Source organism: Drosophila persimilis, unplaced genomic scaffold (genome assembly GCF_003286085.1).
Source record: "Drosophila persimilis strain 14011-0111.01,24,50 unplaced genomic scaffold, DperRS2 tig00000191-arrow-pilon, whole genome shotgun sequence".
Lineage (NCBI taxonomy): Eukaryota > Metazoa > Arthropoda > Insecta > Diptera > Drosophilidae > Drosophila > Drosophila persimilis.
This window is the reverse complement of record NW_020825298.1, coordinates 4,607,017-4,622,208: the sequence shown is the minus strand read 5'-3', so window position 1 is coordinate 4,622,208 and position 15,192 is coordinate 4,607,017. Positions and strand designations below refer to the sequence as shown.

The 15,192-nt window shown below is 43.1% G+C and overlaps 1 protein-coding gene across 2 annotated transcripts in view; it reads left to right on the top strand.

Moving 5' to 3' along the window:
* The window catches only part of LOC6588880 (fibronectin type-III domain-containing protein 3A), a 43,318-nt gene that overhangs the window by 4,492 nt on the left and 23,634 nt on the right, over positions 1-15,192 (top strand). The window contains exon 2 of one of the 2 annotated variants that reach the window (XM_026989060.1): positions 9,978-10,028. The exons of the other annotated variant lie outside the window; for it this stretch is intronic. Coding sequence (XP_026844861.1) covers positions 9,978-10,028 — 51 coding nt within the window. The remainder of the gene's footprint in view (positions 1-9,977; positions 10,029-15,192) is intronic. 2 annotated transcript variants of the gene reach the window in all.

Below are 15,192 nucleotides of genomic sequence, written 5' to 3'. Positions count from 1 at the left end.
GGGGGAGTGGGAGTGGCAGGGGGGGCGGGGGCACTCCAACAAAAGGGCCAGAGTCAACATGGAGTCGGCCCTGATGGAGAACCACAAATGATTGTTACTTATTATTCGCACATAAAACGTTTTTCCTCTGCCCAGCCAAGGGCCCCGCACAATTGTTCAGTGAGGCATAAGCAAACATTTCCATTCCATTCCAGGCCAGGCCAGGCCAGGACATTGTCAGAGTTCCGTCTCGAAGGTCCTGGCTTCTACTTCCACGCTCTGATGTCATATTACAAGCTCTTAGCCCCCGCCCCGTCCCCCCCTCGCTTCCTGCGGGTCGTAAAAAAAGAAAAGTGCATAAAATGGTATTTTCGCTGTGAATGTCAAACTGTAAGCAGTCAGTCGGGCGACAGGTAGGAAGTGGCAGCTGCTCCCCTCCCCTCCCCCCTCCACCATACCCTTTCCAGCATAAAGTTTTCCATTTTTACGAGCCGCTTTGGCGGCACAGATTTATTGGCTTCCTCGCTTTACTCGATTTTATTATTGTTGCTCGTCTCTCATTGCATTTGCATATTCAGTGGAGCACCCCCCTCCCCTCCCCGCCCCCTCACCCCCTCTAAGCCTCGTTGAGTTTTACGCCAAATTCGAAGGTTAGCCAAGTTCTTCTTTGTCCGCGTTGCGTTTCGTTTCTTTTTTATACATATATTTTTTCCGCTTTATAGTTTGCTCAAACTTGACTCGAGTTTCTGTCGACGGTTGAGTTTTATGCCTCACTTTGAAGTGGAGAACATTATGCCACGAATGGGTAGCATTTTTGTGGTTCCTTCATAGCCTTCGATGCTAATGACAGAGAGACGATGCTGTCAGAGCTCTAAATGACAAATTGCTCCAGCTCCTGCTCCTGCCCCTGGTTTGGGGGTTGGAGAGCTCTTCTCTGGGGATTGTGGGGGGGGGGGGGGGGGAAAGAACCGTGCGGCGGCATAAATTGTGGCAGCATATTTTGTGTGACTGACAGGGAGTGGTACATAAATATTTCCCCCCGCTTTAGTTTAGTTTTCCTTCTGACGAATGATGAACTCTGGCTGTCAGCGGCGGTGGCGGTCCATCGGACAATTGACTTTTGTTGACCCACATTTTTGAGCACTGAAGTTCCAGGAATATCGAAGAACCCTCCCTTTTTCGTTGTGTGCCGCCTCTTTGGGAAATGAATTTTCCCATCCAGTAGAACACATGGATTTTTGCACAGGAGACTTCAAGTTGCAGCTTGCAGTGGCAGCTCCTGGGGCACTATCAATGTCAGTTTATCATTCGCTTAATGGGGGGCTTACTCTGCCCCCACCAGCTACTTCCACTTCCGCTCGCCTGCATTTGGTTTCCTCATTTAATATAATTTGTTGCAAGTTTTGCGGCATGCGGCATGTGGCAGGCGTCTGTTACATGTGCCCAGCCTCTGTGCGATAGCTGCACTAATTGAAACGTAATTATATCATTTGGGCACGAGGCAGTCAGTCAGCGTCTCACACTCTCAACGAGACGAGGCACTAATTGCAATTGGCACAGTTTGAAACTCTCTGGGCTGCACAGTTTGCGAGTCCCAACGGGAGGAAGAGGTGGAGGCTTTGGGCTCAGGCTCTTAAAGGCTCTTCCTGTAATCCTGTGCGGTGGATGTTAGAGAAACTTGGAGACTTTTCCTCCTTAAAATACTTTCCAGCCACAGTCTGTGGCTCTAAAAATTATAGCATCATCAAAAAACTCCATAGTTTGAGCATCTATCAAGCATCTGGAGTCTAACTAAGGGCCACTTAATCAGCCAACTATACTTTGAGAGAGATTCAATTTGCCGTAGCCGAGAAGCCCTGAGGCAGCCAGAGTTTAAGGGTTCTTAAATCCTCTTTCAGAGTTGTGGACTTGGCTGTTTTTTAGAGCATCTTTGTGACTGTCTTTTCTGCTCTGCTGAGGAGGCTAGAGATAGAGGTGGAGTCACTTATCACTCTAAAGCTGTAGATTGTCTAGTGAATGTGTGAGGGAATCACTCATTCGACGACTTTTTACGTTGCTGTATAAATAAATCATTTACAGGTGGAACACCTGGTTTTTCCAGCGGGTTTTGGAGCTACTGAGTAATTTTAAGAGGCAGTTCCATGGCAAAACTCTCAATTGGTTTCTAGAGTTTTAGATTTACTAAAAAAGATGCAGATTTTTAGAATATAATAAGAGAAACATATACCTAATGACATTCTATAGTAGTAGAGTCCATCCTTCATGAAGATTCAGCTCCATTGAATCGTTCAATCTGTGTCGAAGAACATTCGTTTCCTTTTTCTTTTTAATGAAGAATTTAAAGGTGAAGTATCCCCCTCCACCCACAATCACTAACAGGGGTGTACCTGTACTCATCCATTATTTTAAAGATCAAATATCCCCCCCTCTTTATGGCCGGCAATTGGTTTCGTGCTCTCACAGCCCAACAAAAAAAAGGGGGGGATATTTATCCATTTTGATCCGAATTTTTATGCAACTCTCATCGAACGGAAGTTGTTTCCCGATTTTCCCTCTATATGTGCATACAAATGCCATTTTTTCCACATTTTTCTTTATATTCTTTTCGTTTTTTTTTGGCAAAGAAGTGAAATTTATTCGTTTGCATTTTTCGGGGCTTAAAGTTGTGCCTGTGCCGGTGCCTGTGCCGTGGGTTTGGGTATGCCATGACCGTTCATATAAATCTACCAGCATATAGATACGATATTTTTTGGCAATTTAATTGAAATGTCAGGCACGTGGTCAGGAGAGAGATTCACACACAAAGAGAGAGAGAGGGAGAGAGGGAGAGCTATCGTTTGACCCTCGAGTTGGTCCGCTGCCTAATCCCGTCGAGCTTTTGTGGTTGTCGCACATTTCCGGCTTAAAGTGGCAGCGGCAACAACGTTGCCACTCTGGTGGCTCTTGTTGTTGTTCTTGTTGTTGTTGTTGTTGGCGGTGTCGTCTGCCACTTCCGTTTGCGACGCGTACACGTAATTGATTTTCCCGCCCCGCCTCCTGTTTGCTACGAAAATCTCAGAGCCCGAGAGCACTGCAAAGCAAATCAAAGCAAGAACAAATACGTATGGCCTGAGGGGCCAAAATTCGAAGGACTTTTGGATACCCTTTAAGCTGATTTTTGTGGGGAAAGGCACAGAAGGAAAGGGATTTGATGATGGTGATATACTCCTCGAAATAGTGGATCCTACGTCCCTTTGCATAGGGACTATGCCCTGTTACATATCTAGTACTTCCAGCCACACAATATACCCTTAATATCTCTGCTTACGGGGTATCAAAAGAACAACAAGAACACTGTTTGCGTGACAAATGAGAATTTCACTTGATTTGATTTGCTTCGTGCGAATTCTCTGGAGAAATACTACGGCTGCAAATGCTCGTAGAAGTACGCGTGTGTGTGTGTGTGTGTGTGTGTGCGTCTACTACACACACCGTTAAATTATTTTTTGGCAAAACCAACGGTAAAATTGCCGTGACCGTGAACTTTGTTGGTGCCCCATAAATATATCAAAAAAGAACAAACCAAAAAAAATATTCTATAAAATCTCGATTGTCATTTAATAAAGCTTTGTTCGGGTTTTGTATGTTTTACTTTTAATTAAATTCTTAAAGCTGAATCATTCGATTCGGAACTGTGACATTTGCATAGTCCCCACGTCCCCCAAGCCCCCAAGCCCCCGAGCCCCCAAGCTCCACCCAACTGAAAGCGAAGTCTATTAACTTGAAATTTATTGACACGAATTCCATTTCTCTCTCGAAGAGTGCCTACCTTTGGCTCTGCCATATATCAGGCGTTGTGTAAGCCACACTTGAGCCGCAATATTGGCCAAATAATCACTGGGTGTGGGCCATCTCAAAATGGGGGGAAAAAAAAAAAAAAAAAAACAATTTCTGCATAAATTCCAGCCACTGGCAAAGAGTGAGAGGAAAATTGCCTTTAAATTGCTCGAAAATGTTTTCTTAATACATTGCGCAATTCCGTATTGAAATCAGGGCGTGGCAGGACGTCCTGCCGCCCCCCGCTCTGCTGTAACGCAATAAGGAAGGAAGAAGAGAGAAGGAAGGAAGAAAACTAAACGGAATATTGCAAAATGACAAAATAACTTAAAGCGGCCATAAATTCTGCAGCTCAAGGACATGCTTAAGGCAATGGCCAAATCCTGTTCGTGTTCCGGGCTCGAACTCAAAATCAGAGCCAAGACGAAGACCAGGAGAGACTGTCAACACGTTTTGGCCATTTCTGTCTACGTTTCGTTAGCCTCAAACAAGAAACAAACAAACAAAAACAGAGGGGAATTTTTTACCATTTTTTGTCTGGGTTTAGAAGGGGTAGGCGGGGTAGGTGGGGTAGGTGGGGGGGGGCTGAATTTATGAGTGGGGCTTTATTTTCGGTGCTGCGGATGTTGGTCATATTTTGGCATATATTTCTTGTTAAAGCTTAGGCAGAATCTGTTCCTATAAGCACAGATTTATAGATTTATGTTTCGCCAGGGATTGCGGAGTCTTTGGCCACATATTCAACAAATTACACATCTTTTTTTGTATGAGAACCCATTCTGTATCTCCTTCATCTTTCCCTTTATATCTTTCTGTATCTCGCTGCCCCCGCTGCCCTTCTCCCGACCTGTCTGGTCCATCTTACCTTGTCCTTGTTCTGCGGCTTGTTTGTTTGCCTGGCGCGTCCTTCGTGGCGTATGCGTAATATGTTTTTGTTTGCCACAGGCCTCCAGACACACGCCAGACAATACACGGCTACACGGCTGCATATATATTTCACTGCTGTGCGTGTTGACCTTGTGAATAGCCAGCGGCTATTGAGTGTCTCCTCAGACGCCTCCTGTGTCACGTAAATGCCACCAGTAGCCGTGGCAGCCGGCAATAATATAAAACAACGACAAAAAAAAAACTCTTTTAATTGCTTTTTAATGAGTTGCTGCCGTCATTGCCGTGCCGTTGAGGGCGTGGATGGGCCGCCAAGAGGCGTGCCCCGTCCGTCGGTGGCTATAAAAGATACAAAGTATATATCTATCGAACAATATCGGTTGACAGCATTAAAACAGAGCACAACATAAATTACAAACAAAAACTGGGGGAGTCCTTACACTGACAGAAAAAGATTTGTGGTGGATCTTTAAATATGCGAAAATAGATTCTAGTCTCATTAAATCCGATCCAAATCTGGAGATTTTGCCAGATCGCTTAGAAGATTCCCCAAATATATATTTGTTTTTGTTTTTTTTGGGTTTTTTTTGAGTGTACCTTCCAACGATTCCTGCCCTTCGCATTTTATGTGGCTTTTGTATGCATTTTTATTTATTTCGTCGCATTTTTCTTTTGCCTCTAATGAAAAAAATTGCAGTAGCAGCAGCGACAGCGACAGCAGCTTTCATTTGATTTGTATTGCTTTTGTTGTTATTGTTGTTGGCCAGAGCCACTTATGGACTCCAAAAGCTTCTGGCGAGAGAGAGCGGGTTCAACAACCGACAAATGCAGCCAACAGGACAGAGGGCGACAGGAACAGAAAGCGACAGAGACAGAGACAGAGACAGAGACAGAGACAGAGCGACACTACTAACCGAAGAGAGCACCCGAAAAAAAAGAACCAAAACGTACAGGGAGGGAATATCAGAGGCGGAGGCTTTTGAATACCCTTGGCTTACGTTTTTCACCAGGGAATGGAATCTATGATCTTTAAATGGATCTGAAGTATAAAGAAACACACAAAAGAACAAATAGTGGAGGATTTTCTTACAAAGAGAGGCTTTCGGATCGCTGCTTTGACAGCTATATAATATGGGGATATAGTTTTGGTAGTATTCAGATGAGTTAAGACCTTAAATATGTGCATATATATAAAGCTGATGTTTCCCATGATTTAATTCATATTTTTTGGGTCACAAAAGCCTCGAGAGTTGCCTCGAGAGTCCTAGATCTTGACATTTAACCTCTAGAAATTTAATATCAAATTTTCTTCAATATCTTCACTGAGGAGCCTGGCTATATCGACTCAGAATCAATGTATCTATACTTTAAGCGCTTGAAATGCCATCCCCTTCTGCCTGGCAAGCATCTAAGAACCGTAAAGGCCTCTCTGTGAAAGGGTATCAGAACGAAACGAAACGAAACGAAAGGCAGTGCTGGGTAGGGCTGGGCAAGGGGTGTAGAAAAAGCAAATGCAAAAAATTGGCATCAAACAACAGAAACTTTTAGACAAGGGATGTGGTGGTGTCGGAGGGGTGGAGGGGTGGGGTGATGGAGGCTGGGGGCCACACATGCAATGCGCATTAAAATTGTAACTGTAACTGTAACTGTAACGTTTTTTGTATGGCCATCTCGCTAGCGCTATCTCGCTCGCACCACCGTCTGGCCCCGTCTGCTGGCCTCGAGGCCCACTTCACTTCGCCCTCTCCCCCTCCCCCTCCCCATCTCTCTCTCTCTCTTTGTCTTTATGTCCCTCCTGCCCGCCCCCAGCCCCTTCTGGCCAAGTTAAGTGCCATTCATGTGATTCTCTGCTGCTTCTTGAATTTTTTTTTTTTTGTATCTTTTCTCCTTTTTGATCCTAAACTTTTTTTGTTGCTCTTGTTTGTCCTTTTTGGATTTTTTGTTTCCAGAATTTTCTGTGCGCTTTTTTCTGCTTTGCTTCATTTATTAAAATATTTTATATGTACAAAAGATGAACAGTGCGTTTCATAGCCATAATGTTGACTTCAGCCAACTTTTAATTAAAAATCAGGACTAGATAAGGACTCCATTCTTGAAGCCATTAAAAACCATAACCTCCTTCTAAAGCCTTAAGTGTATTAAACGCACTGTCTAGCCTCTATCTGTTGGGGCATTTGTATCTGTATCTGTATCTGCCGATGTATATTGATTTCGCCATTGTTTGCTGTATTTCATATAAAAAATTTCCAGGCCTGTTTGGGGGCACGTTATGATTGTTGTAATTGCTCCGGCCCACCCCCCGCCCCGCGACGGGGTCTCGACTCCGTTCGATTGGATGCCATTCGATTGCCCGATTTCGACGCTGGCTGCCAGTCCCGGACCCAATTCCAGTCAAATAAATTGCCAACAACATTTCGGTTACCATTTTTTCCATTTTCCCCACTGGTTTTTCCTTCTTTCTCGCTCTTTTGTTTGCTGGTCATTTGTGTGTGACTTTTGTGGTCGAAAGAGGATTTTAGCGGTTAATGTGCTCAGTTCTGTTGGTGGGTCACTGGGTGGGGGGTGGTGGGTGGTGGGTGGCTCTGTGGCGCTGTTGGAATTCCGAGGTCAATTGTTCGGCCGGGGAAAGGGTTGGACCAAATGGTGCTCACTGGGAATGCTTGTTAAGTAAACCAATTTGTTTAAAGATAAATATCCAAGTATATTTACTTTTATTATATGTACTTCGCTGTGCAATGCCAAAGGTTGCGACTAAATGATGATGTCCTGCGGTTTTATTGACCATTCAAGGTTGATTATAATTGAAACGTGATTAGAAATTGATTGGACGGATAATTCTGCGAGTTCTATGGGTGGACAAGAGTCCACCGTGTCCATAGATATGTATTTAAGAGAATACCTTTGAGAACTTTATTCTATAAAATCAAGATTAAAATATTTAATACATTTAATAGTCATAATTCTGGGAATTCTTTTGGTGGACAAGAGGTGGAACCTTATCCATAGATATGTATTTAAGAGAATATTTTTGAGAACTTTATTCTAAAGAATATTACGATTTAAAAATTTAATACATTTAACAGTCATAATTTCCTCCAGACTAGGCGGATAATTCTGGGAATTCTTTGGGTGGATATCCATAGAATATTTTTGAGAAATATATCACGATTAAAAAATGTGATCATAATTCTGGGAATTCTGTGGGTTCTATGGGTAGTCCATAGATACGCGAATATTTTTAAGAATTTGATTAAAAAATTGAATACATGTAAAAGTCATAATTTCCTGCGGACTAAGCGGATAATTCTGGAAATTTCAATGGATTCTATGGGCAGTCAATTCTTATAAGTTGATTAAAAAATGTAATACATTTAATAGTCATAATTTCCTGTGATCCAAAAAGATAAGATCTCTTGTGGAACCTCAGCACAGTCATCATCATTTTCCCTCTGTGCTCCACAGCCACGTGCCACGCATTAAATTAATTTGAGATCATATATTTTTGTAGTTCCCCCCACAAAAGGCCCCCAAGTGCTGGCTACCATAAAAAAAGATAAATAATAAATACAAATAAAACAAAATTTCAGGCGACAAAGGATTTATTGGGCAAATCATAAGACTTATTGTAATATATGGTACTGTGTTGTATGGAGTCATAAACCGCCAAATGACTCTGGCACTTACCACGGGAAAAAAAAGCACCAAAACTGTGCCACGCCCAGATGCCTCGTAAAAGCTCAAAAAAAGAAGCCACAAAATGTGTCGAGGCTCGTCATAATAATACATATAGATACATGTATTTCGTGTACATTCAACGACATCACATCAAATCCATATGTTGTCTGAAAAGAACAGCAAAAAAAAAAAAAATGTATTTACAAATTTGTTTTCATATTAAATGTTTTGTCGTTGGAGAGTTTTTGCCTGGCGGCTGCCTGTTTTGCTGTTTCTAAATCTGGTTCATAGAATCCCATGGCCCCGATCTCGCTCCGCGAATGGATTCCCGGAATTTTTTTCGGTATTATTTGCCGCACATGCGGAACATGCAACACATCCATAATTGCTGAAATACTAAATTATGCAATTAATTTGGCAGTCCCATGCCCAGGCCACAGGCCACAGGCCGCTGGCTAGGCCAGACTGGTGGTTAAAAAATATATATAATGTAATATAATGGATATATACGGAAACAGAAACGTAGTCTGGCCAAGATTGAGAGCAGGGACGGTCGAAAGTTTTGATATAGGACTCTGAATGGCAGGCCCCCCCTGCCTGCCACGCCACTGTGTTGATTTGTGGTGTTGTTCGAAAATGTATTCATATAGCCATGAAATATTCAGGAAATTTGCATTATCCCTCGTTGACCAAGCCCCCCGAAAGGCGTTATTTCAAAATTTCGTATTGAATTCAATTGTGGCTTAATTAAATGGTGAAAAATGTATCCTATAGATACTTTGGTATTTGTAAAGCCTTCAAAGAACTTCAGACGTTTCTTTTCTTTAGGAAAAATATATTTTCCATTATAAATTTCTTTCTTGCTAATTTCTCAAATTTTATTCCCCTTAACTGCCTCTAAAATAAGAGATATATTCCATGGAAATGTATCTGAGAAATATCAAATGGATTTATTTTCTTTTCCAATAACTCTTTGCCCGCACTCGCATTTCTTCACAAGAAATATAATGCACAATTTATGCGTATTCTCGGGAAACAAATAAATACACGAATACAATATTCCATAGCGAAATGAGCAAATATGTAATCAATTTATTCCGCTCGAAGGGTATACTCGACAGATGGCAATCAACATGGACGCTCTCTGTTTTTTCGCTTTTCAATTATATTTGTTGGGGCCGGGCCGCTGCTGTTTGCAAATCCATCCATCCAAAAAAAGACGAGAGTCTGGTCGGTTACTGGTCGGGTATATTGTATATCCATTTAGCCGTGTTTCCCCAAATGAGGTTTATGAATTAATAATACGCCGGCAATCATCGAAGTGCAGTCAATGATGCATTAAAAGCATTCAGTTGTGTTCAAACCAAGCAGATGATGCTCTAACTGGTGTTTGAGCCTGGAAAATTATGGTTTTAGTATGGAAATATATAATTTAAGCCGTGAAAATGAAGCGTCAAGTAATCTTTGAGCCACGAAAATGAAGCCTCAAGTGTTTTTAGAGCCATGAAAATTATGATTAAATTTATGGCCATATAAAATATGTTTCTAGGCCTTAAAATCTAGGGAAAATCTGTGTAAATTCTTGGCTAATTCTTGTTCTTTGCCCTCTCTTCTCCTTGCAGGTAAGCAACAATCAACGATGATTACGTATACGAACCGTTTCGGCGTGAAGTGTAAGTGCAAGTGACAACAAGTTCCATTTCAATTTCAATTAAGGCCCCCCCTCCACCCTCCAAAGAACACCCCCAACATCTGTGTGTGTGTGTGTGTGTAAGCAACTGACCGTGCAACAAGGTCAGACATAAAAGTTTCGTTTTGTCCTCCTACTTCTGCAGTTATGCAATCTTTGGAGGATTTTCGCCCTCATGCCAAAGGCAGGAAGTCCATCTTTGCATCGTTTTTCGTTTGGGTCTTGGCAAGGCACACCATATCCTGCAGTGGCCACACCTCCTCCGCCAGCCCGCAGACCAGACCCCGGTCTGCTCTTTTTATGGCCACGTGCGAAAATGCGGCAAAAGTTTTACGAGGTCAGGGTGAAGCTGTGCTCGAAGGAGCTCCTTACGTCCACTTTGCCCCAATGAAGATGCTGCTGCTGCTGCTGCTGATGATGATGTCACTTGAGTGAAATAATTTGATATAACAAAATGAGGCGGCGGAGTGGGAGTGGAAGTGGGAGGATTGGGGGGCATTGCTGGATTGAAATTTGCATGGAAATTCCACAAAACTGCAAACTGACAAAACTCTCAAGTGGTTGGCACTTGTTGACTGCCAGAGAGATCCCAGAGAGCCAAAATCCAAGACAACGTCAACAACTTTGGCATGTCCACGCCCTAACCATTTTGCTTAGACGCCCCAAAGTCACATGCAAAGTGTGTCTTACACTGCCGACTGTCTTTGGGGGTTAGACAGACACTGTCTGGCTGTCTCAGTGGAGCTCTGGGTCTGGCCACGCTCAATTCAATTCAATTCAATTAAAAGCCAGCACACGCCGCACGCAAAAACCAAGAGACAACGACTCAAAGACTCGTTCGATGGATTGCTTTTGGGGCAGTCGATCGAAGCGACAACTTTGATGCTCTACTTTGGGGCTGAATGGGGATACTCCTTGCCCCTGGAACCATTACAAGTGATGCCAAAAGTAAGTCTCAAGGGTTTATTGAAAGCACAGACATTGCAGTTGTAGAAGTCTTAAGAAGTTTTTGATTTTTGATAGATATTGAGATATTGTTCGACTACTTTTCTCTAGGTTTCCCTAGAGAAACTCCCCTCTCCAAAAGGGGAGCAGCAGCAGCATTTTTACTCTGCAGATTCATATCAGCGATATCTACTCCCCATCCTCTGCCTTTTTTCGATTTGTCCGAGCAAATTTCAATTGATAAATGTTTGCTTTTTTGATCAAACTTTGTGCGAAAATTTGTGGGGCTAAAGTGGCTCCAACTCCAACTCCAACCTCTTTGACATTTCATGGGGTGTGTGTATTTGATTCTCGCTCTTTTGAGGGGCCGTGCAATGGAATGGAGTGTACAGGGAGTGGCCGTGCAGCACTTGCCACAAATTATCCACTGGTCGGCCCAGGTTGCCATTCACTTTTCCGCAGTAAATGGAGGTGGTTGCCCCTGGCAAACAGAGGGGCGCAAAAACGGTCGAGAGCTGGGAGCTGGGAGCCGGATAGCACTGGGAATGGCGGTCACTTGAGGTTTCACCCCCCCACTCTGCCCCCCTTTGGACCGCAAGCTGTTCACTTTTCTCTTTGATGACTCACAAAATGCCGCTGCACTGTTCTCGCTTGGGGGAGGGGGAGGAGAGGAGTAGACCGCACTCTTTTCTCAGACCCGTCCAGGGCCCCTCTTAGCTCTCCCTCGCCCACTTTCCCTTTCGGTTTGTGTTCTATTTGCACAACTAAGCAGCAATTAACGCTAATTATGGAAATTTCTTTCATTTCAACTTGACTTGCATTTGCGGTTGCACAAAGGGTGCGAATCAGGGAAGCAGAGGGGCGATCCAACGAGGAAGAGGGTGCCTCTTTGCCAGGTATAAGTATTTTCAAGGCAAGACTTGGAATATCATGTATTTTAAGGTGGCCCCAGAACTAAAAAGTACTCCATTGCCGGGGCCCTCGCAAGAGGTTGAAAAGGTACAGAAAAGCCCTGAAATATTAGGTATTTAAAAGCCAATAAATTGGAGGAGTAGCTTAAATGTAGTGCAGGGCGAATGATGTGTTTAGGGTGCCCCTATATCGTTCCAAACACTCAAATGAAGCCATATCCTGTACACCTTAAAGAATAATACAAATAAACTTTCTAAAAGAGGAGTACACTCGTAAGATTTACAATTTAAAAGGCCCTTTCTCAAGGCCTTGAGTTTTTTGATCCCTTTCCTCTTTCGGCATTAAAACTGGAGGTAATGGGTACCACGAATATTTAAGCTTTCCCTGACTTGAATCTCACGTTAATCGGTTTGCCGAAGGAGACTGGCATAGAAGCTATAAGAAGGATCTATAACTAAAGCCTTTCTTCAATGCAAACCCTGCACAAAACAAGTCCATCTTCCTTTAGAGGCTCTTTCCAAAGGTCTCTAATAGTTCTGCCCAACTACATATAGCCTTAATTAAACATTGATTGCCTCTTCGTTATGTTTTCCAATTGTCTGGGCAAATGTGTGGAACCTCTCGGGCCTGCAGGCATTCATTCAATATATCTTTGCTAAACACCAATAAATAATTAATAATTCAGCACGTTCAATAAGCACTCTCGCAAAGCTTGATTATAATTAATTTTGCGAGAATTTTGGCCCGGGAATGCCAGCCCGGGGGCCGGGCCAGCGCCTGGGGCCAGACAAAGCCGATAAGTTGTCTTCCCTGGCATTTGCTTGGGCAACTAATTTTCTTATCAATACAACCGAAAGGCCAGGCCAAGCAGGCAGGTGGAAAGATACTCAGATACGTGCAGAGCAAACGGAATCTAAGACCGAAATGCAAATTATAAGAGAACAACTATTGTTTTTGTCACGACTCTGGTGTTTGTGTGCTTATTTGTTTGCTAGATTGTTGCTGTTTGCATATCTGTATCTGCAAGAGCTCTGGGATATCTTTGAGATACAAATTAAGACTGAGATGCCAGAGATGCGCCATATATAAATGCCATTGCCTGCCCCTGGGCTCCAGCATGACTCACATCCTCAATTTACGTTCGTTTCGATCGCCTGAGGTTACTTCTGTTTCATTCATAAAAAATGTATCTCAGGGTGGGGAGAACAGCTACCTTATCGGCAAACATATGACGACAATGCATGTGCTCCAGATAAAGGCTGTTTCGCTAATGAATTTCCGCGGAATGCCAGCCGAAACTGCGTCAGTAGGTGGCAAAACAACTTTGAGATCTACAAAAAATCCCCCATAAATCAAACACCAGATGATGATTCATACAAATCGAAGTCCAAAAAGCCCAAAGAATCTCCACCTAAATCTGGTATGTCCGGGTGGAAAGTCGAGGCAGGTATGTCCGGTCTAAACACACAAAGGGTTTAATATTTTAACCTCTCTACTGACTCTTGAGTTCTAAAGAATTTGAGCTGCTTGTGGGATCCACAGTCCGCGAGGGAAGGCCAAAGACACGCCTCATCGACATCCTTAAGGCCTCTCTAAATGGAACATTAAATTCTAAAAAATATACTGTGGCCAAATACTTTTAATTGTGCCTCCGAAAGCATTATTTGCCACTCTTTTTATACGTCTATAAAATATTGTTTTGCATCTTTAAACCTTCCAGTAATGCCTAGTATCTTTTCACGCCTGCTAAAACCGTCATATATCTCCCTAATCACGATCTTTTATGTGTTTATTTCGTTCACCTTTTGTTTATCGAAGAATGAATAAAGACTCTTTTTCATCGCTGGATTGAATGATTCACTCGTGGATCAACTTTTACTTTTCGGCTTTCTTAAGGTTGTTGGCCGACTTTTAAGTTTCTTAATTAAATTCAAGTTCAAAGACCTGCCAGAGTCGAGGCGGTGCGGTTCGCCCTCCCTCATGGGCCTACACGTATGTACATATATCGGTGTCAAGATGTCTGAGACAGACTTCCTTCACCGCCCCCGCCCCACGCTTCACTCTTCCATAATTAACAGCCTTTGGGCCCTGCTAATGAAATAATTAAAAAATAGTTGCACTGCCACTGGCCACAGGAAAAAAAAAAAAACCAACAAAAACCATAAAAGTGTCATTGCTGTTGACAAAAAAAAAAACAAAAAAAAAAATATTGCAAACAAAAACCAAAAAAATAAAAGGGGGAAAAATTGTTGTAGCCGAAGCGAAAAGAATGTCATGTGCGTGCCTGCATGCGAAAAGTGGGGCTGAGTGGGGAGGGGCGTGGCAGTCACGGCATGCGAAATGTATCTATTAGATACGAGTGTGCGAGTGCATGCGAAATGCGGTTAACAGCATTGGCAGCAGACGCAGTTTTTTGCCATTTACCGTTAGCCAGAGCCAAGCCAGAGAGCTAAGAGCTAAGAGCCAGGCCAACATTGAAGCTGAAGCTGAAGTTGAAGTTGCAGTCGAAGCCGAAGCCGAAGCTGAAGCCAGTCGCTGAAGTATTTGGGTCACTCGTTGCCGCTTGGCTGCCACTTGAAGTCGTCTAATGCCTCCTCCAATGGCCATGGCGGGTTGGCTTGTCTCTGTGTACCCTGTACTTGAGCAACTAAAGGGTATAATGTGTTGGCTTGGAGAAGATAGGGTCTAAGAAGCCATGGGATACCTCGAAAAGGGGTGGAAGAGAGCAGATATGAAGGAGTATTGTATATTGTCTTGGTCTGCAGATAAAGCACTCTTTTCTTCTTGTTTTAAGGAACTATTTGTTAGCTCTAGAACTCCAGATAGTCCCCCACCTACTGCCTGCCAGATCTTATCTACGAACAAGGTATCTTCTAGGTCGTATTCACTCCATTACCACTACCTTTTGGCTGATGCAAAAGAAGACAAAAATTTCGCATTCATTTTTGCTTCAGTGTATATTTTGTAGTTTTTTGTAGTCTTTTTTTTGGGTTACTGCGATAAGCAAATGCTCTATGTGTGGGTTAATTTGAAAGTTTCAACTGTCACAAATGTTATAATTGACGGCAGCCACTTACGGTTACGGGGCAGTGCTGTATCTGTATCTGTATCTGAATCTGTGTATCTTTTCGCTGTCGCTCGAGTACGAGTGCGAATATCTCTGGGATGCAGCTCAAATGTTGCTCTGCTCAGCTCTGGTCGTGTTGAATGCGCTTTGTTAAGTGCCGTTAAGTGAGGCATTGAGTGACAATGCCTCGAGATTACGCCCACACGGGAGAGGCTCTGGGGCT